This window comes from Girardinichthys multiradiatus, chromosome 1 (assembly GCF_021462225.1).
Source record: "Girardinichthys multiradiatus isolate DD_20200921_A chromosome 1, DD_fGirMul_XY1, whole genome shotgun sequence".
In the NCBI taxonomy this organism is placed as follows: domain Eukaryota; kingdom Metazoa; phylum Chordata; class Actinopteri; order Cyprinodontiformes; family Goodeidae; genus Girardinichthys; species Girardinichthys multiradiatus.
Genome location: NC_061794.1, coordinates 1,453,487 through 1,476,990, shown reverse-complemented (window position 1 = coordinate 1,476,990; position 23,504 = coordinate 1,453,487). Strand labels below are relative to the sequence as shown.

Sequence of the window (23,504 nt, the reverse complement as noted above, 5' to 3'; positions counted from 1 at the left end):
TTCCAGCATTAGTCTAAACACTATTTCTGGGACTCTGATGGAAATAGATCTATTTTATCCTTTCCAAATAAACTCAATGATATTTACAAAATAAAAGTCTCAACATTCCTTAGTTGGGGCCTGCCATATCAATGAAGGGAGAACAGTAAGTGACCTGACTCCCATGCCATTGCCTTGTGGCACCTATTACTACACATCTCTAAACTGGAGTCTTTATTGCTGACTGCCAAAGCAATGCAAGGACGGATGATTAGTGGTGAAACAAGAACAGGTCTAGATAGACATCTTAACCTTCTACCCTCAGTCATGATGCACACCGTTCTGTTTCTTTGGTTCTGTACCTCAGTCCATCATGTATTATTTATCTGTTGACACAAAAAAGTGATTTATTAACTTTATTTAGCAGCACAAAACTTTATTAAATTTATTATTAAATGTATTTATTAAAAAGAGTGAGAGTAATGCCAGCTCCTGGAATGTAGGTGTATTGCAGTCTTTTTTCACAACTTCACCATATGTCATTAGGCTGATTTAAGTAAATGCCCATGGCAATGGAAAAAGAAAGTAGGAGATTCTCAGGGATTCCTATTACCCAGTTAAAACAAATCCCGGGCGGTCGTTAGGTTTCACTTAATGCTTTCTTTCAGTATCAGTGTTTTTAAGTTTAGAAGTCTAAGCATAGACCACTTTTGGATCAGGCAGTATTGCTTAGAGCCAGTATTAGCACAGACAAACTTTTTAGGTTGAGATCATAGATGTGATATGGATCATGGCTCATGTCTAAATGAAATCTACAAATAGCTTCAACATTACAATGATGTCTATTCCTTAATGGGAAACATGAGAGATGCAAAAAGCTCATCTGGAAGACCTGCTCTTGGAAGGCAAGATCATAATCTAGTATTTTTCTGCTCTGCATTTAAACCCCTTTTTCAGAAAAAAACTGAACAAAAATTGTTAGGAGTTGATTACATGAAGTTGAGGGGATGTTTTAAGGCTAACAATAGGGTTACACGCTGTGAACATGACATATGTACCATCACTATATCTGACTGTAGACTTACAACCTTACTCCTTTTACCTGAAAGAGCTGCTGAACAAGAAAAGGTTGCCTTCAAGAAATGAGGCAGGGAATTACTGAGGAGTATACAATACAGCTCAAAGTCAAGATAAAAAAAACAAGCAGGTGTTCATGTAAAAGCCCTAGACTCACAGCTTCCTTATCTTACCAAAACTTGTCAAATTTTCAACCTCAGTCATGGATTTTGTTAACGCTCTATCGTTGTCTTAATTTGCATCAGAAGATGCTTGTGTCCATCTATCCTACAACTCAGTTCATCCTAACTTTCTATGCAAGAAAGTGGATTCTCCCTTTATCACATGGATCACTGACTATGTGATAAACAGACCACAGTTTGTGAGACCAAAGGGTTGAGTCTGATCACGTAGCCACCAGCTTAGGAGCACCACAGAAGGAATTTAGTCTCAATAAAGTCTCAAAAAGTGTTGAATATGTCAAAATGTTTTGCAGTAAATGCATTTTTATTTTATATATTTTACATTGAAATTCACACCAGATATTGGCAACAACCTAGGTGTTGAACCAGACACCCTATAAAATAATGCTCCCATCTGCAAACTTCCGTTTTGGCATGGTGAGCACTGGCAAGGTGTTTCGGGGGTGATGTGCAGGACCATTCTTCTTTCAGACATGGTGTGTGCAATGAAATCAAAGAGTTAATCTTTAGGACCATCTGACCAGACTATATTTTCCCAGTATTTCACTGGCTTGTGCAAGCCATTGATTGCATTAAGTATTGTTTTGATGTGGGAAAAACTGTACCTAACTCTTTTGATTATTCTTCTGATTTTTCCGCAAGAAAGCATATAAGGGGCACATGGCTATGGCTGGTTTATGATGAAATTGTGTTTTTCCAATTCAGGATTATGACTCCAAACAGTGCTCACTAAATCATACGGACGTTTAGAAACGCAGCTGTAACCATTGCTATTAGTCTGTTTTGCAATAGTAAAGCTTATTTGTGAATTTCTAGTTATTAAAACATCTAATTTCCCTATATATATATAATTTTCCGTATATATATATATACGTATTTGTGAACTGAATTTTTGTTGAATATAAAATACAAAGAAGTGTCCGCCCTAAAAATTAACCCTCCTCAGCTGATTATTAATGTTGTTTTTGAAAAAAAAACTGAAATGTATTCCACATAGAACCAGGCACATGGCCTGTGAAATTCATTATCCTTTAAGTAGTCATCTTCTAAAAGATTTTCTTTTCCCATTATATCACCTTCCAAGTCCAAAAACAAGACTGTTAGGTAAATTGGTCATTCTAAATCACCCTTGGGTTATGAGGTGTGTGTGCATGGTTGCCTGTCCTGTGCCTCTGTGTTGCCATGTGATGGACTGGCGACCTGTCCGGGGTGTACCCCGCCTCTCACCCAATGACCCCCCCAATGACTCTGCAAGGACTAGTGGATACAGACAATGGATGGATAGATCGGTCATCATCTACAAATTATTCACAATATTTGAAATTGGAGGATTTCTGAGTAACATTTGTATGATGCACAGAACTATTGATATACAGTATTTTGGATTTATTGACTACATTCTGATATCATATATTTTCCAGTTTGAAGGGAAAACCTCCTTTGGGATGTCTGTTTTCAACCTGAGCAATGCCATCATGGGCAGTGGCATCCTTGGTCTGGCATATGCTATGTCAAATACTGGCATGGTCCTTTTCCTGTGAGTCACTCACAATATATCCTCTACTTTATATACCTGATGTCCTACTTTTATATATATGCTTTATATACCTCAATATTTCCCTTACATGCACAAGCTTTGATTCTACCATTTTTGTTAAAGGTGACAATTTAAACGTAAAAACATAACAGGGGAAAGTCTGTTTGACGTGAAACAATGGATGCCAAGCTAGTTCTTTTGACTGAATTTACAAATCATTTCAGCTTGGTTTATGTAAATAATGGCAATTCACAACAAAATTCATCTAAAGCAACTTTACATGACAAATAAATCAAATTCATGTCCATTCATATATATTCTAAATTGGTCAAAATTCTATTCAAACTCATCCAGTATAATCACAGAGTCCATCCCTGCCCTAATTATAATAGAGTACAATTAAATTCAGTTGATCATGTAATATGAATTGGTAAGAAATTATGTATCAAAAGAAGGCAAGTCATTCAGTAATTATGAAAAGTGATTTTGCAACAATTACTTAACCTGAGCAAATGCAGTACAAGAAGCCATTTGTTGTGACCAACTAAGGGTTTGCAGAAAAAAGAAGGTGCACACTGAAAGCACTGGTCCAGGAGTACCCTGCAAGGCAAAGAAAAAAAAAAAAAAGCAGAGTTAATACTGGCAATAACTGCATCAATGGAGAGCAGTAGGGGAAAATTGTTTGAAAAAAAGGGGACAGTATATAGTCTAGCAGTCTAAGCCTATAAAGGTACAAATACAGAAATAGCTCAGAATAACTTAAGCCTCTCTGATTATCGCTTAGCTTTGTAGAACAAATGCAAGATTTAAGCCTTAAAAAACAGAAAAAAAGATTGGGAAGAGATTAATGTTTTCATTCAGACCGGGTGGACTCCTAAACATCATGTTTCCTATGGGGAATTTAAACATGTTTCTCTTATATTTTCAGAAACAATGCTAAATATTACACTTGACAATATAAAGCACTGTTACAAAATTAAGGCAAAAAAAGTTCTGAGAACAAACTCTTGACTCTTTGTCACCTGCAGGATCCTGCTTACATGTATTGCCTGTTTGTCTTGTTATTCAATCCACCTGCTGCTTTGCAGTGCTGGGGTGGTCGGTAAGGGCTCTTTCTCTTGTCAATTCATTATCTCAGTAGTTAAATCTTACAAAGTTGCTCTAAAAATCTGACTGTTCATTACTTATTTCTTTAGGGATCCGTGCTTATGAGCAACTAGGTCAAAGAGCTTTTGGTCATCCAGGAAAGATCTTAGCTGCTGTCATCATAACACTCCACAATATTGGAGGTAAGACCATGGTGAATGAATGGCAGGTGTGGTGCTACATTAAGTCATATAAGAATGTGATTATGTATATTTGTCTTTACCTGCAGCCATGTCCAGCTACCTGTTCATTGTAAAATATGAGTTACCATTGGTTATCCAAGCATTTCTAGGACAGACATCCATCACTGAGTGAGTACCGATTAAAAATTAAATGTGTTTAACTGTGTACAATCCATCTAAATAGGATAGTACAAATACAATATACAAATAAAAATTTCACATCTCTTTCTAGGACTGTTTTAATGTAAGCTTACAGATTTTATGAAGGAAAGCTTATTATAACCTTAGCCCCTATGTGTTTATTAACCAAAGTCTCTTCATTTATTTCCCTTGGGATCTGCCTCAGACAGAGGGGTTACACTGCACAGACACATTGCATTCTTCTATAACATCACACAGATAATAAATACATTAATAAATGAGTAAAATCACTATATAAAAAAACACCAATTCAAGCACATCACTAAGAAGGTTTGTAGGTTAACTTAAGCACCCCCCCCCCCCCGGAAACGAGGGAAGCTCCAGATTCTTTTTTTTTCTATGTTTATTGCTCCAACTTCCCTTACTTAAACATAAACATGTGTGGTATCCTCTGAAACATCAGACTGTTGGCTAAAAGCTGAGATAAAGCATTTCTACGAACATCAAACACAGTTAAAACTAGAAGCAGTTAAATCAGAAAAATGCTGGAAGTAAACGCACTCCACAAAATGGATTCACCGGAAGTCTTGGTCTCTGCTTCCTGATTGGTGGGATTTACGTGAAATACGTGGAAATAACTTTATTTTATTGGCTCTAAGGATAAAAAGGAGGGGTCATTTGTGCAATTCGGCCAATCCAAACTCAAGTTATTGGCGTGCGTAATGCCGGTTGTTAGTATAAACACTGAGCATGCTGTACCGCATGGTGAAGTCATTACAGCTGTTACGCGCCGGACTTTCCTACCTCTGGCTGTTTATGTGTCGTGGTTATCATTTCGCGTGTTCGAGCGTTTTTTTTTTTTTTTTTTGAAACACAATGGCTTTGGACCTAATTACAATGGACTGCGGTACTGAAGTCAGTGCAGAGGATTTCTCATCTGAGACGAAGACCTTATTTATCCCAACTTGGTCAATGAGGAGCTGGATTATGCAGTTCCACCGCTTGAAAGGTATGTCATTTTAATTTTATCGCGAAATACTTTTAAAGATTGATTTTCTTTTTACACTAGTGCTTCGTGATGTCCCGTAATAAATGGATTTGTAAGCCACACAGTGGAAGATAGCACTGAAATGTTTGCATCTGTAATTAGCCCCGACACACCCACCCCCACCTGCCCGGTAAACAAAGGTGTTGTGAACACATACATTAATTCCTAGTTGTCAATAAATTGATATTTTATTTTTAGCCATGCTGTTACGTATTTTATTGCAAAAAAAGATTTTTTTTTTTACACTGGTGCCGTCTGTTCAATAAAAGTGCTCCAATATGATTCAACATGGAATTTTCTTGTTCTATTGAAAAAATGTTTTAAATGTGAGCAATACAAAAAAAAAAAAATAAAATAAAAAACTGGCTGTTTTAGACATGTAAAAAGTAGATTATATTATATTTTCAAGTAAAAACACAAGAAATCTCCTCTTTTGCAGATGGTGCCGAAATGCGCCATATGGTGCCAGAAGGAAAAACCCCTACGAATGTCTTTTAAAACCTTTGTTTATTACCTTAATTAAGGTTTAGTACCTTATTTAAATAGTTTGTAATTGCTGAGAAAAACTCAATTACATTTGGCCATGTAATTTTGAGCACAAAATTCACAAAAACGCCTTGGGTTACAAGAAGTTAAAAAACACTATAAAATGAAGTTACTTAAAACACTGCCATCTTCTCATGATTAGAGCACAACTGAGAGAACCCATGTAACCATAAAAAAAGAACACATGCTCCTCCAGCCTCTAAATGCATTTAGACACCTAAACTGGTTGATGATGAATTAGTTATATAGGTAACTTTGCCAATTCATCTTGCGCTCTGTTTTCATTAATGCCTTTCAAGATAAAGGAAGGAATGACCTGTTAGGCTTTCAGAGCAGGACTCTGTACCTTCTTCCTGAGTTTAGTAAAACATACTCAAGGTGCGGGATATGAGAGGGATTTGTTAAAAAAAACAGTCTGCCTGTCTGCCTGAGGATGATCTTTACAAATGATTCTTGAGGAGCTGGAGGACCTGTCGTACCCATAATCTTTCCTGCTTTCTTAATCAAAGTTAAATTCTGAGTTTTTGATTTTACAGTTCAATTTCCAAACCAGCATCCATTGCCAGAACCCGCTGTCCTGCAGAGAGCCTGGGCAGTGGCGTCCCGATGCGCTTACATCGGCGAATGTGATGTTGCGCTGTGGGGACAGCAATTTGTTTCTCGTCACAAGGGAACAGCGGAGGTTGGTAACCCAGGGATGCTTCGAAGGGAGACACACAGTGGCCACAGAGATGTGAGTATTGTCGGAATATTCCACCCGAGGCAGAAACTTACTCCAGTCGGCGGGGTTAGTGGAAGTGAGGCAACGAAAGGCCATCTCAAGTTTTTGGTTCATCCTTTCGGACTGGCCATTAGACTGAAGATGAAAACCAGAAGTTAGTGAGACCTTGGCATCCAGTGCTAAACAAAACTGTTTCCATACTTGTGATGTGAACTGTGGACCCCGGTCCGAAAGGATGTCCTGAGGAATGCCATGAAGTCGAAACACATGTTTCACGAGCAGCTGGGCCGTTTGAAATGCTGATGGCAGTTTTCTGAGTGGAATATGGTGGCATGCTTTAGAGAAATGGTCAATGATCGTGAGAATGGTGGTCATACCTGCAGATCTGGGAAGGCCGGTGACAAAGTCAAGGGAGACCTGGGACCATGGGCGATGAGGAATCTTAAGGGGTTGAAGCAAACCCATAGGAGGTTGATTGGAGGACTTGTTTCGGGGGCAGACCACACACCAGAACCTTCTGGAGATGAGGGCCACAGTGCTGGTGATGCCTGGGTGAATGGAAAACTTACCATTGAATAACTTGTGAACGTAACCTTGAGGGAATGAAGGTCATGTCAATAAGATCGGTTCCGGGGTCTGGTTCGTCTGTCTGGGCTTGTTTAATTTGTTCCTCAATTCCCCAGGTTAGAGCTCCCACAATGCAACTGGGAGGACGGTCCAGATCGTCCGAGGCAAACTGTCTGGAATGGGCATCTGGCTTAATGTTCTTAGATCCGGGTCTGTAAGAGATATTTAGGCGGAAACGGGAAAAGAACAGAGACCAGCGGGACTGGCGGGAATTAAGGCGTTAGGCTGTCTGTAAATAAGCTAGATTTTTATGATCGGTCCATACCAGAATGGGGTGACCAGTGCCTTCAAGCCAGTGTCTCCATTCCACCAGGGCCAACTTGATGGCCAGTAAGTCATGGTCCCCAACATCATAGTTGCGTTCTGTCTGTGTTAGACTGTGGGAAAAGAAAGCACAAGGGTGAAGCTTCTTATCCGATTCAGCTCTTTGAGAGAGTACTGCTCCAACACCGGAGTTGGAGGCATCAACCTCTAAAACAAACTGTTTTGAAGTGTCAGGATGCACTAGAATTTGGGCTTTTGAGAACAGTTCTTTTAGTAAGATGAATGCTTGGTTGGCCTTGGGCATCAGCTTGAAGGGGGTTTTAGTAGATGTTAATGCAGTGAGGGGGTAGTTCCTGATGAACCTGCGGTAGAAGTTAGAGAAGCCCAGAAGGCGTTGAAGCTGCTTACGTGTGTCTGGAAGGGGCCACTCCAAAACGGTTCTGATCTTCTCCGGGTCCGAACGAACCTGCCCACCCTAGAGGATAAATCCCAAGAAGGTTATTGATGTTTTGTGAAACTCACATTTTTCAGCCTTAACAAAAAGGCGATTCTCCAGGAGACGTTGGAGGACGAGTTTGACGTGACGTCGGTGCTCATGCAGGTCTTTGGAATAAATGAGGATATCATCTAAATAAACAAAAACGAAAATGTTCAAAAAGTCCAGAAGGACATCATTAACCAGGGCTTGGAAAACAGTGGGGGCATTGGTCAAACCAAAAGTCATTACTAAATACTCAAAATGACCTAGGGGAGTTTTGAATGCTGTTTTCCAATCGTCTCCATGGCGTATCCTGACCAGGTGGTAAGCGTTTCTGAGGGTCCAATTTAGAAAACAGTTTGGCGTCACGAACAAGTACAAAAGCAGATGCGAGGAGATCAACATTTTAAATGCTCAAATAATACCTCAACAATTGCCACACACCCCAGATGGTTTGAAAAGGTTGAACTGTGGATACAAAGCAGGAGCAAATAGGAGAGAGAGAGAAAAACAAAGTTCAAAGCATATCTTCTGTTGATCAAAATGAGCAATCTGAGATCAAAGCTGGATGAATTCTAAGCCCTAACAAGGTTATCGAGAATGTAGCATTATGTGTATTACTGAGACATGGCTACATGATCATATCTCTGACTCCAATATCTCTCTGCTGGGCTTTCTAACGACACAAGCAGATGTTAAGAGGGCCAGGAGAAGCAATTATGGGGTATTAGCTGTGCTTGTGAACAACAGGTGATGTAATCCAACTGTTGGCAGTTTTCGTCCATATTATTCACCTAGAGAGTTTACCACTGTTATTATGATAATCCCTTGCATTTCACCATCAGCTATTGCCGACACTGCATCTGATATCATCAGCTCAGTTGTTAAGCTACAGAAACCCCATTGTGTTGTGTCTGTAGCTTGTGGCAATATCTAGTGATTTTATCCACAACTTACACTCTGCTACACTTGTTTCAATGTTTCAACAGTGTGTAGGCTGCCCTACCAGAAGAAACAAAATGTTGGAATTGTCTTATGCAAACGTCAGGGATGCATACATCTCCAAAGCAAATTCTCATCTTTGCAAATCAGACCATATTTTTGTTTACCCACAGCCAAACAAACATCCACCCTAGATTGACCCACAGTCTTTCCAGTCACACCTCGAAATGTTTTATCCTCCACCTTGGCCAAGGGCCCTTCTGCTTATACTTCTTTGTCTTCAACCAAATCAGAAGATGCTGGTGCTCAATTTTGCCCCTTTTCCATTAATACCTACTCAGCGCAGTTCATTTCAGGTCAGTTCTGCTCTACATGGTTTGTTTTGTTTTCCAATACATTTGAGTACCATCTCAATGTGGGTGGGACTGTCAATAGCAAGGTGGCCCCACAATCCAAGAAGGCAGCGTGGTGTGATTTGTGTGTGTGGCACAAACACAACAACAATGGAGGATCTGCTGCCTGGTCTACAGCTTTTGCCAGTCTTAGAAAAAGAAGAGAGCCAGAGGAGGCTGCGGGCAGAAAGATAAGACACTGAACAAGTACAAGAGAGAAGACATGGACTGGTACAAGCTAAAGGACGAGTGAGGATATGCTAACACTACCTAATGGTAGCTTACTAAAGTGGTCATTCAATTCAATTCAAAGATACTTTATTGATCCCTGAGGAGAAATTAGAATTCCAGTACAACCCATCCAAGCATACATCATGACACAAGACAAGGGGGGGACGGGTCACCGAGGCTTTGCTGCCCACTCACATGCGCTGCCCTTGCTAGATGAGAAAAGAGGCCACATTAGGTAAGTAGAGGGGGGAAAAAAGTGGTCATATATGCACGATAAGCCCAATGTACAACAATTTAACGGTTAAAGATATTAGTTATTATACTATGTATACTGTGACTAGTGATGCCACCCCCAAAACAATTAGAAGCCGACAGTCTTCTGACATTGCGTTTTGAGCACGACTTGGCACAGTTGAAACCAAAAAAGTACTAAAAAAGTAATGGTTCGACATAACTATTATTATGGAAAATCTAATTAGCAAGTAACGCTGTACCAAACAAGGAACAAGACTGTGGGTCAGGATGGTTTAGCCGCAGTCATGAAGGCCTTTGTGGAACAGCTCTGTGGGATTCTGCACCACCTCTCAAACTTTCTACCTACCTTACATCCTACCTTCCTCTGGTACCAAAGATATCTCACCTATCAGCCTTCAATGACAATAGATCTGTTGCCCTGACAACATGAAGGTCCAAGAGAGACTCCTGTTAGCCCACCTGAGTAAGCAAACAAGCACAAACCAGGACCCCCTGCAGTTTGCTCATTGGCAATAGAGTTGAAGTTGAAAAAGGCCATCATACACCTGCAGCGACAAATCAGTTGTCATCTGGACAAAGCAGGCAGAACTGTGAGAATCATGTTCTTTAATTTCCAGCAGGGGGCCTGTGATGTCTTCAGGTGCTTCAACACCAGTCGCCCAAAGGATTTAATGACCACAGATGTAAGGGCGACAGGCCTGTAGTCATTTAATCCTGTGATGGTCGGTTTCTTGGGTACTGGGATGATGGAGTGTGTGAAGCAGGAGGGAACCTCACACAGCTTTGATCTCCTTGATCATTTTGTTCCTAGCCTGCTTATACAGGGCCCGGTCCCCACTGCTGTGCGCCTCAGATGGGAAATAAACTAAGGTTTATTGTTGTATGTGCAGAAGGTCTTGGTCTGCACACACATGTCCTCACAGAAATGAATGTATGATGTCACCACTTCAGTGCATTGATGTGACTGTGGCTCAGTAGGAAGAGTAGTTGTCTTGCAATCAGAAGGTTGTGGGTTCGATTCCAGCTTCCTCCTGCCATTTGTCGATGTGCCCCTTGGCAAGGCACTTAACCTCAAGTTGCCTACCGATCTGCGTACCGGTGTATGAATGTGTGAGCGTTAGTGTGTGCAATTGGGTGAATGTGGCTCTAGTGTAAAGCGCTTTGAGCGGTCTGTATGACTGGAAATGTGCTATATAAGTTCAGTCCATTTACCATTTAAATCAGTGGCTGATGTTTCAAAACCAGTCCAATCTGTGCAGTCAAAGCAGGCCTGTAACATCTGCTTTGAGTCATCGGTCCACTTCTTAACAGTCCGAACCACAGGTTTGGAAGCTTTTAATTTCTTCCTTTAGGTTTGAATGAGATGGACCGGAGAGTGGTCAGAAAGTCCCAAAGCAGCCATGGTGACAGCATGATATGCATCCTTGTTGTGTAGCAGCTGTCCAGAGTGTTTTTATCCCTGGTGAGACATTTAATGTGCTGTCTGTATTTGGGAAGTTTATTGGAGAGGTGTGCACTATTAAAATCCCCACTAACAATGATTAGAGATTCTGGATGTTTTTTTCTCCACGTCTGTTATCAGATCAGCCAGTTGTTTTGCAGCATCTGACATGGAACCTTGAGGTGGTATGTAAGCGGCAACCAATACAAACAAGGAGAAATCCCTTGGTGAATAAAATGGTTTACAGTTTATGCATAATTACTACAGGCGGCGCCGGTGGTGTAGGGGTTATCATGCAACAATATAGAGGCTATAGTCCTCAATGCAGCCGTCCTGGGTTTGAGTCCCGGACCCGGCAACCTTTGCCAAATGTCTCCCCTTCTCTCTCTGCCCCTCTTTCTTGTCTGCCTACTGTCAAAAAATGAAAAATAAAGGCCTCTAGTGCTGAAAAAATATCTTTAAAAAAATTGCTCCAGGTCAAGACTGCTTGTCTTCTTCAACACTTTGATATCTCTCCACCAACCTTCTTATATATAATAGCAGATTCCGCCTCCTCGCTTCTTTCCCAATAAGGCCACGTTGTGGTCCGCTCTTAACAACTTAAAGCCTGGTATTCGAAATGTGCAGTCTAGGGTGTTCTCACTTAGCCAGGGCGGCAGATCCTGGGATGTCAGAGTTTTTACAGGTGAGAGGAAGTAGTTTGTTCATCTTGTTGGCCACGGAATGCACATGAAGGCTATGAGGGCAAGTTTGGGTCAAAACTATTTGTGCATTGTAACTATGAATTTGAAGCCACAGAGAGAAATACTATAAGAGTTTTGAAATTGTAGATTATTTTTCAGTCTTTTCACAAATGCAAACAGCAGTTGCATGTCTCCAGATTCTTAAGTACAATTGCACAAATTGTATTCTTTGAGTTACACATCAAAAACCTCTTACATTCCTTTGCAGGCTGCATTTGTAGCCCGATGACATGATTCTTTGCGGGTGGAAGCAGAATGTTCAAACGGAACTAGTAATGATGGAGGAGACAGAAAAGCTGTATATATTAGGCTTTCTGTAAAAAAAAAAAATTAACTTTTACAATGTTTTTATGTGAGAATGTAGCTGTGTTAATCTGAAGTATATGATCCGCTTATCAAAATAGCACTTCATTGCAAAAGTGCTCTGATGCGTTTGGACATGTCTGCTCCCGCTGTGCCAACATTATTTTGAACACTTTAAATGGCTGATGAATGAGAATAAAATGAAAAGATAATAAAACAAGAACAAAAATAAAAAACCATGTGCAGTTATTTACAGTGGAGAAAGGGGGATTAACCTTCAGGCTCCATCTTTGCGGCTTCACAGCTCAGCCCTTCACACTGTCGTGGTTGCTAGGCGACAGACGTTTACCCTGGGGTAAGGGCAGGAACAGCTGGTGAAGGCTAGATTGTCCAAATTCACAGCCGATCACTATCGGCCTTTGCAGTGATTGAATGTTATGGTAGTAACTGTAGAACTGTATTTTTGGAGCAGGCTCAGTTCTAATGTGGTCTAAAAAGCACTAAAATGGCCCTTTTTTAAACTTTTACATATTAAACAAAGGTTTCAAAAATCCCAAATTGTGTTTATAAGATTCTTCTATTAATGTAGTGGAGTGGCACTATTGTTATTTTTGTCCATATCCGATAGTCTAACATTGAGGGCTTTAAAAAGTGAAATATATTAAGCTGGATTTACCTTTTAAGCAGCACATTTTATTAAACATTGATAACGGATTTTACATATATATGTCCATCCTGCAGAAGTGTATGTCTTTATTTCTTCATTTTATAATGGCCACTGTAATTTGAATACCCAGTTGATGGCGGTACTGAACCTATGCTGTTGTTTCCTAACGCTAAAACAACATTGTGGGGGAAGAAATGCGTCTCCTTCAATTTAAGTGTTGTTCCTGTGGTCGAGGTAGTTCACTTTCAAGTTGTTTGCCAGCCGTAAACATAAAAATGAAAAGGAGGCAGAGGTAGTCTCAGAGGCAGGGTGTTGCATGCTAGTCCGCATATATTGCTGATAGAGGAAGCGCTGTCCTTACCAGCTCTTCCCTGGTGTGTGGCTTATTAGGTGAGGACAAGCTGCTCCTGCTGTTGATGTTTTCGATACCAAAGGCTAACGCGCTACCGTTGGGGGCATGAGCAACACAACGTATTTCAAGGTGAGTGTATTTTAGGTTTTTAAGATCAAGATGAATACATCTTTATTGGAAGTGGTGATTGAAATAATACTACCACCCCGAAAGCAATGTTTACTGTACAGAAGTAAACAGAATTGTATGTATTGCTAGACATGTGCCCTTAAATTTGTTGTGCCATCACCAAATACACTGGCAGCGGGCAACAGCAGTTGTGTTACTGCGTATGCTGGCTTCCATTGCAGGCACCAGTGATGAACCTACTGAAGTAAAAAAATAATGTTGAAAAATAAAACTCCTTATCAAGCACAGTTGAATCTCTGTCTCCGATGTAAGACAGAAACAAGTAGACCACCTTCTTTCAAAATAGTCCTATCAAGTGTTCTTATTAGCCAGAATAATTTACTGTTAACTACGCAGAGTATCAATCATTGAAGTTAACCCTTTGAAGACGTATGGTGGTGGACTTTCGGAGAACACCACCCATATACACCCCCTCACCATCCTCAACAACACCGTGTCGGCTGTGGACCACTTCAGGTTCTTAGGAACCACCATCTCTGAGGACCTGAGATGGTCTTCACACATAGACACTGTTCGAAAGAAGGCCCAGCAGAGACTGTACTTCCTGAGGCAACTCAAGAAGTTCAACCTTCCACGGGAGCTGCTGGTCATCTTCTACACTGCCATCATACAGTCTGTCCTGTCTTCATCCATCTCAGTGTGGTTTGGCTCATCCACAAAACAGGACAGGTCCAGACTGTAATAAATAATCAGGTCTGCAGAGAGAATAATCAAGGCTGACCTTCCCTCCATCCAGGACTCGTACAGGTCTAGGGTCAGGAAAAGAGCTGTTAAAATCTCTGCAGACCTCACACACCCTGCACATAAACTGTTTAGAGTTTTACCTTCAGGCCGTCGCTACAGAGCACTGTTCACTAAAACCAGCCGCCACAGAGACAGTTTCTTCCCCCAGACTGTTTCTCTGTTGAACAGTTAATAGAGTACCAAGCAACAGCATACAGATGTTGCAAATGCACCTTTTTTATTATATATGTGTATATTTGTATATTGTATATACTGTATTTATATTCTTTAATGCAAAAAAGAAAAACCAGAGAAAAGTGTACCGGAATCAAATTCCTTGTTTGTATGTACGAACTTGGCAATAAAGCTGATTCTGATTCTGATTACTGTGTTGATGACCACCCTGTTTTTTAACGAACACATGCACTTATCCTTTTTATTTTAACAATTGTGTCCTGGCATGTAGTAAATTCTTTACTTTCAACATTGTGTGATGTGTCACAGTGTAAGTGAGTCTACAGTAAGTTTATCTTTGAGTTCAGGTGGTACAAAACAGATGAGTGGTTTGTGGACAGAAATAATCATTGTTTTGCTTGTGTGTCGATTCGCCGGCTGAGGTGAAACACAACATACAGAAAGTGGATGAAATGGTGGGAATTTGGAATTACTTCTACTTCTGCTTCGCACAGCATGCTATACACTACTTTGTTGTATTTCCAAAATCAAGCATGTTGGCTCACTGCATTTTAGAAAATAAAGAGCATGTTGTCGTAAATAACTCCACCGTTTATTAAAGATCACATGGTTTGCTATAGGTAGCCAGTGAAAAATAGACAACTCTTATTCCAAGTCTCATTCAAAAGCCTGTTTTAGAATTAGTTTAAAAATACAACTCCCAACAGTATTTGTGTGCTAGGGTTAATGCTGACTACTGTCTGATAGAGTTTGTGCTGCTGGCATCCCATCTCCAGCCTCAGCTCCCAGTGTGTGAGACTTCCTTTAGGTTATCAATCAGCTTAGTTTTTTTATTGATTTATGTGCTTTCTTCGTGGCCTTTTTCAGCTTTAAGGAATCTAAATGTGTTTGTTAATGTTCATTCTTTTCAAATTGGTAAAAGAGGTGTCCATATGTCATCAACCAACCGTATTCTGGTGTCCTTCTGTCCATCCTTTAAATTTTTTATACATGTGCAACTACAGATACAAAAATGCAATTATAGCTCATTTACTTTGTTTCTATTTGTTCTGGTGGTGCACGGTTAAAACATAATTTTGTCTTCGTGCTTGTATTTTGCAGTAAAACAAAGGCTCTCAGTCACAGTTGCCAAAATTATTTCCATCCTGATCTTGCTGTAGATTAGGTGAAGTGCATCATGCCCTCTTGCAGCAAAGCACTCGCATGACATGATGATGCCACCCTTGCACTTCACAGTTAGGACAGTGTCGGCTTCCTCCTTTGGAGGATCTGGGTGGATGACAAGGAGAAGCTTCTACATTAAAGATGTACTGATAGCAGCAAGCAAGCTCTAACATAAGTTCCACAGTGCTCCTCATCGCCTCAGTATGGAGGGAGTGCAGGGCTGCGGGTTCATGCTGATCTCACAAGAGCTGCAATCTAAAACTTTCTGCAGTTACGTGGATGCATCAACTCCTAACCAATAAGTGCAATTGTATTGATTGTGTGGTTCTTACTTCATGAAACTGGACAGTTGATGTGATATCAAACTAAATGGTATGGGGGAAATCTGTTTTATAAACCAGGAAGAGGGAGGGAATTATGAAGGATTTCAAAATCTTGTCATTTCCCTGGTCAGCAAACTGTTCAAAAATAATGAAGCTCTTCAGGATTTCCAGAAATGTTTCTGTCACCATGGCTACAGCAGATGCCTCTTCATCATCTTTGCTAAAGATGTTGGAAGTCTGTGAGGGATTCAGTCCAGCATTTACACTATTGTCACCTTTGATGTAAAGAATGTGATTGTAAGACTATATTATGGTACTAAACAAGTGTTCTTGTTATGCTTTCATCCAGTTATTACAACAAATGAGACCAATAGTTATTTCTTTTCAAAAAATAAAATGTGCTATTTGATTGTAATGGTTTGAAAGCTCTGCGATTGACTGGCAACCTGTCCACGGTGTATCCCGCCTCCAGCTCATAGACTGCTGGAGATAGGCACCAGCTTCCCCGTGACGCACTATGGAAGAAGCAGTAGAAAATGACTGACTAACTGACTGGTTTGTAAGCTGATTAAAAAGCACTTCAAAATACTTAATGAAAATTTTATCAAAAATTCACCAGACTAAAATGAATATTGAATTTAAAGATGTTCCTAGTCTAAACCCCATCTGACATGGCTTCTCATCGTTGGAAAGTACTTTGCTGCTTGTAGATCTACCAATCATTTCTAACAACAATATTTGAGACTACATAAAATTTAAACAGTAACAGTAATTTGAATTTATTGTAAGGTGATCGACAACAGGTAAGAGAAGCTATAGAGCTCACAGAACACATTATCTCACATCTTAAATGCCTTGATAAACATACATCAAGCAGGCGTGGCGCTGGTGGTGTAGGACTTAGCGCGCGGCCACTTATAGAGGCTATAGTCCTCAAAGTGGCCGTCTGGGGTTCGAGTCCTGGACCTGCTGACCTTTGCTGAATGTCTCCCCCTCTCTTTGCCCCTCCTTCCTGTCTGCCTACTATCAAAAATAAAGGCCTCTAGTGCTGAAAAAAGTATTTAACAAAAAAACAAATCAAGCAGTAATTTACACCTTTGTAGTATTTGGATATTTTCTGACATTACCCTGACATTACAAACAAAATGACTGTCCAACAAGTTTCTTGCAAGTGTATTGATCACCGGGAGAATAAGATTTACACGTCTATTAATCCGTTCAAATAACGCAAACAACCAACCTCTTTATGAAGGTTCCGAGAGTCCTCGCTGTTCTGCTAAACATTCATTGTAAAAACATTTGTTACACAGTCAGTCATTTTCTACCACTTCTTCCATTGTGGGTCGCAGGGAAGCTGGTGCCTATCTCCAGGCGAGAGGCAGGGTACACCCTGGACAGGTCACCAATCCATCGCAGAGCAACACAGCCAGGACAAACAACCATGCACACGATCATTTGCGCCATGTTAAAGAAACCAACTAACCTAATAGTTATGTTTCTGGACTGTGGGAGGAAGCCCGGAGTACCTTGAGAAAAAACACGCATGCACAGGGAGAACATGCAAACTCCATGCAGAAAGACCCCCGGCCAGGGGGTGAACCCAGGACCTTCTTGCTGCAAGGCAACAGTGCTACCAATTGCGCCACCTCAAATGCAGCTGAAGTTGAAGCATTTGTCATACAATGCTTCAATTCCTGTCACTTAAGGAGCTATTGGAACCTTTTTGGTCGATTTAATATTATCTGAATGGTTGATGTTCACCTGCAGACTGCCAACGTAAGCTGTGTCCACATACAGGGGCTGAATTATGTGAAGGACCAGTCTACGTGGGCCGGGTCCTTCAATGGTCGCGAAGGCCGATACTGATTGGCAGTGTCACTACCCGGTCAGTCCCGGAAGCACAATCTGTACCGTCAGATCAATTGCGCATGCGAAAACAGAATCACTTCTGGATCGCTGTTAAATACGCTTTGGTCATTGAAACAGTACTGGAAATAAATATTTCTATCCTTAAGCGGTGTGCTATATTACAATCCTCTAAATAGTTTTAATATAACATATGTAATACACATTTTGATATAAAAATTTAGATCTATAAAGCAAACTTTATATTATGATTTTATGATATTAAATTACTTGCTATTAAAAGGACCTACTTTTAGGTTAGGCTATAGCAGCCCGGCCGTGTATATTGACCCTGTGGAGCTCCCGACGGACAGTTCTGGTGGAAACAGGAGAGTTGAGGTGGACATTTAATTCTGCGGTGATTTGGGCAGCCGTGGTTTTATGTTTTTTGGATACAATCCAGGTTAGCACCCGAACATCCCTTTCAGACAGCTTCCTCTTGCATCCACAGTTAATCCTGTTGGATGTGGTTCGTCCTTCTTGGTGGTATGCTGACATTACCCTGGATACATCACAAATACTTGCTGTCTTGGTCACAGATGCGCCAGCAAGACGTGCTCCAACAATTTGTCCTCTTTTGAACTCTGGTATGCCACCCATAATGTGTGCATTTCAATATTTTGAGCAAAACTGTGCTCTTACCCTGCTAATTGAACCTTCACACTCTGCTCTTACTGGTGCAATGTGCAATCAATGAAGACTGGCTACCAGGCTGGTCCAATTTAGCCATGAAACCTCCCACACTAAAATGACAGGTGTTTCAGTTTCATTGTCCAACCCCTGTACATACACGGTATATAATCTACATACAGGTCCTTCTCAAAATATTAGCATATTGTGATAAAGTTAATTATTTTCCATAATGTAATGATGAAAATTTAACATTCATATATTTTAGATTCATTGCACACTAACTGAAATATTTCAGGTCTTTTATTGTCTTAATACGGATGATTTTGGCATACAGCTCATGAAAACCCAAAATTCCTATCTCACAAAATTAGCATATCATTAAAAGGGTCTCTAAACGAGCTATGAACCTAATCATCTGAATCAACGAGTTAACTCTAAACACCTGCAAAAGATTCCTGAGGCCTTTAAAACTCCCAGCCTGGTTCATTGCTCAAAACCCCAATCATGGGGAAGACTGCCGACCTGACTGCTGTCCAGAAGGCCACTATTGACACCCTCAAGCAAGAGGGTAAGACACAGAAAGAAATTTCTGAACGAATAGGCTGTTCCCAGAGTGCTGTATCAAGGCACCTCAGTGGGAAGTCTGTGGGAAGGAAAAAGTGTGGCAGAAAACGCTGCACAACGAGAAGAGGTGACCGGACCCTGAGGAAGATTGTGGAGAAGGGCCGATTCCAGACCTTGGGGGACCTGCGGAAGCAGTGGACTGAGTCTGGAGTAGAAACATCCAGAGCCATCGTGCACAGGCGTGTGCAGGAAATGGGCTACAGGTGCCACATTCCCCAGGTCAAGCCACTTTTGAACCAGAAACAGCGGCAGAAGCGCCTGACCTGGGCTACAGAGAAGCAGCACTGGACTGTTGTGGTCCAAAGTACTTTTTTCGGATGAAAGCAAATTCTGCATGTCATTCGGAAATCAAGGTGGCAGAGTCTGGAGGAAGACTGGGGAGAAGGAAATGCCAAAATGCCAGAAGTCCAGTGTCAAGTACCCACAGTCAGTGATGGTCTGGGGTGCCGTGTCAGCTGCTGGTGTTGGTCCACTGTGTTTTATCAAGGGCAGGGTCAATGCAGCTAGCTATCAGGAGATTTTGGAGCACTTCATGCTTCCATCTGCTGAAAAGCTTTATGGAGATGAAGATTTAATTTTTCAGCATGACCTGGCACCTGCTCACAGTGCCAAAACCACTGGTAAATGGTTTACTGACCATGGTATCACTGTGCTCAATTGGCCTGCCAACTCTCCTGACCTGAACCCCATAGAGAATCTGTGGGATATTGTGAAGAGAACGTTGAGAGACTCAAGACCCAACACTCTGGATGAGCTAAAGGCCACTATCGAAGCATCCTGGGCCTCCATAAGACCTCAGCAGTGCCACAGGCTGATTGCCTCCATGCCACGCCGCATTGAAGCAGTCATTTCTGCCAAAGGATTCCCGACCAAGTATTGAGTGCATAAATGTACATGATTATTTGAAGGTTGACGTTTTTTGTATTAAAAACACTTTTCTTTTATTGGTCGGATGAAATATGCTAATTTTGTGAGATAGGAATTTTGGGTTTTCATGAGCTCTATGCCACAATCATCCGTATTCAGACAATAAAAGACCTGAAATATTTCAGTTAGTGTGCAATGAATCTAAAATATATGAATGTTAAATTTTCATCATTACATTATGGAAAATAATGAACTTTATCACAATATGCTAATATTTTGAGAAGGACCTGTATATTTATATAGATATATAAATAAACACCTAGATATTTGTAATACTTCTATATGTTATATACATATATAAACATCTATATCTCTCTGTGTCTGTCCAAGTACTTAATCATATCTAGAGGGACTATTTATAGACATACGTACACATATCTATATTGGGAACATTTATACATTTATCTCAGAATCAGCTTTATTGCCAAGTTCGTACATACAAACAAGGAATTTGCCTCCGATACACTTTGCTCTTTTGTTCTGTTTTTGCATTACAGAATATACAAATTTACAATTTACAATGTACAATATACACATATCTAATAAAAAAAAGGTGCATTTGCAACATCTGTATGCTGTTGTTCTATGTAGCGATTCAACAGGAGTCTGTGTGTGTATGTGCAAGTTAAAGACCTTGAAATAGAATGGTCTTGCACAGCTTCTCACTTGTGTTACCACTCTGCATCTTCAGAGTCTCCAGTTTGGCAACATGATGGAGCCTTAGTTTATAGAAGGCAGACAACAAGTGAAATCAGCACAAAATGGTGGTTGTATCACGACCAGAGACAGAAGACCCAAATTGAACCAAGCACAAAGTGAAAAGTTGAAAGGTTTATTCAGCAAATCAGGATCAGAAAACAGGAGACCAGCAGTCAGCTTCCACAAATCACGGAGGACAGAGAGACGAGTTAGTGGCTGAATAAAACTCAGGACTTGAAAAGAGTTAGATAAAGCCACTAACCTTCTCAGTCTGGGAGCGAGATGCAGAATCCAGAAGAGGATGTGATCCAGACAGTTTATGTGGAAGAGTCCAACAAACTGAAGTCTGATTGCTGACTGATCCAAATCCCCAGGGGAATCAGCTGAAGCTGTGGCAGGAACACAGCTGTGATTGTCCTCTTGACAATAATTCCAGGCACACTTGAGAGCCAGGCGGGCTCAGGCTGAATAAACCAGTGGCTTGGCTGGGACGTAAATCCAAGGACAGAAACAAAGTCGAGTTCCAGGGCTAGAGGCGTCAGACAAGGGGCAGGCAGAGGCATGAAACCAGAGGCAGAAAACAGAGTCGAAATCCAGAATCCAATCCGTCAGACAAGGGGCTGGCAGGAAGGAAAGATCCATAAGGCAAGGCAGGGTCAGAGATCGAGATTAGGTAGGAAGAAACACTGGATAACTACTCATAAATCTGGCACCATCTGCCTGTCAGAGGGCTGTATATAACTGCAGCTCCACAGGTGTGTGGCATGACGGTGATGGCGCTGCAGCGCAGCAGCAGACAGGTGACGCAGAAGAGTTGATTGCATGAGTGAGAGCAGAGCAGGCAGAGGAGCCAGAATCATAACAGGTTGTCAATACCAAACTGAGTTTCTTGAATCTGCCCCCCAAGAAGAAACACATCTTCGAAACCAATCTGAGCCCGGACATACTGACAGATCAAAGCCACTTCGACAGTGTGTCTTGACTGCCGTGTCTGGCGAACAAAAAACTCAGCTGATCTCACAGCATTTACAGTGCCTTTAGAAGGAATCATCAGCCCTTTTGATTTTTAGTGTAAGCAACTGATAGCTCTCATCAAATGATGCAGGTACAGCATCAGTCACCAAACTACCACGGCACACAGGACAGCTTTTCCAGAATTTGGTGAACAACAAACCCTGAGATGTACACCAGTACATTGTCCCACCAAAGCGAGTTGGTAGATAGCTGTGGTCACAAACTACAGGTCCTTCTCAAAATATTAGCATATTGTGATAAAGTTCATTATTTTCCATAATGTAATGATGAAAATTTAACATTCATATATTTTAGATTCATTGCACACTAACTGAAATATTTCAGGTCTTTTATTGTCTTAATACGGATGATTTTGGCATACAGCTCATGAAAACCCAAAATTCCTATCTCACAAAATTAGCATATTATTAAAAGGGTCTCTAAACGAGCTATGAACCTAATCATCTGAATCAACGAGTTAACTCTAAACACCTGCAAAAGATTCCTGAGGCCTTTAAAACTCCCAGCCTGGTTCATCACTCAAAACCCCAATCATGGGTAAGACTGCCGACCTGACTGCTGTCCAGAAGGCCACTATTGACACCCTCAAGCAAGAGGGTAAGACACAGAAAGAAATTTCTGAACGAATAGGCTGTTCCCAGAGTGCTGTATCAAGGCACCTCAGTGGGAAGTCTGTGGGAAGGAAAAAGTGTGGCAGAAAACGCTGCACAACGAGAAGAGGTGACCGGACCCTGAGGAAGATTGTGGAGAAGGGCCGATTCCAGACCTTGGGGGATCTGCGGAAGCAGTGGACTGAGTCTGGAGTAGAAACATCCAGAGCCACCGTGCACAGGCGTGTGCAGGAAATGGGCTACAGGTGCCGCATTCCCTAGGTCAAGCCACTTTTGAACCAGAAACAGCAGCAGAAGCGCCTGACCTGGGCTACAAAGAAGCAGCACTGGACTGTTGCTCAGTGGTCCAAAGTACTTTTTTCGGATGAAAGCAAATTCTTCATGTCATTCGGAAATCAAGGTGCCAGAGTCTGGAGGAAAACTGGGGAGAAGAAAATGCCAGAAGTCCAGTGTCAAGTACCCACAGTCAGTGATGGTCTGGGGTGCCGTGTCAGCTGCTGGTGTTGGTCCACTGTGTTTTATCAAGGGCAGGGTCAATGCAGCTAGCTATCAGGAGATTTTGGAGCACTTCATGCTTCCATCTGCTGAAAAGCTTTATGGAGATGAAGATTTCATTTTTCAGCACGACTTGGCACCTGCTCACAGTGCCAAAACCACTGGTAAATGGTTTACTGACCATGGTATCACTGTACTCAATTGGCCTGCCAACTCTCCTGACCTGAACCCCATAGAAAATCTGTGGGATATTGTGAAGAGAACGTTGAGAGACTCAAGACCCAACACTCTGGATGAGCTAAAGGCCGCTATCGAAGCATCCTGGGCCTCCATAAGACCTCAGCAGTGCCACAGGCTGATTGCCTCCATGCCACGCCGCATTGAAGCAGTCATTTCTGCCAAAGGATTCCCGACCAAGTATTGAGTGCATAACTGTACATGATTATTTGAAGGTTGACGTTTTTTGTATTAAAAACACTTTTCTTTTGTTGGTCGGATGAAATATGCTAATTTTGTGAGATAGGAATTTTGGGTTTTCATGAGCTGTATGCCAAAATCATCCATATTAAGACAATAAAAGACCTGAAATATTTCAGTTAGTGTGCAATGAATCAAAAATATATGAATGTTAAATTTTCATCATGACATTATGGAAAATAATGAACTTCATCACAAAATGCTAATATTTTGAGAAGGACCTGTATAACAGGAATGTTGGCAAAAGGGG

General features: G+C 41.1%; 1 protein-coding gene across 2 annotated transcripts in view; it reads left to right on the top strand.

The window, feature by feature from the left end:
- Window positions 1-23,504, top strand: part of LOC124865992 (sodium-coupled neutral amino acid transporter 3-like) — a 95,827-nt gene that overhangs the window by 40,418 nt on the left and 31,905 nt on the right. For both annotated transcript variants that reach the window (XR_007037701.1, XM_047361549.1), the window contains exons 4-7: window positions 2,660-2,775; window positions 3,804-3,877; window positions 3,972-4,064; window positions 4,151-4,232. Coding sequence is in view for 1 of the 2 variants with exons in the window: in XM_047361549.1 (XP_047217505.1) it covers window positions 2,660-2,775; window positions 3,804-3,877; window positions 3,972-4,064; window positions 4,151-4,232 (365 nt within the window). In the remaining variant the exon portion in view is untranslated. The remainder of the gene's footprint in view (window positions 1-2,659; window positions 2,776-3,803; window positions 3,878-3,971; window positions 4,065-4,150; window positions 4,233-23,504) is intronic.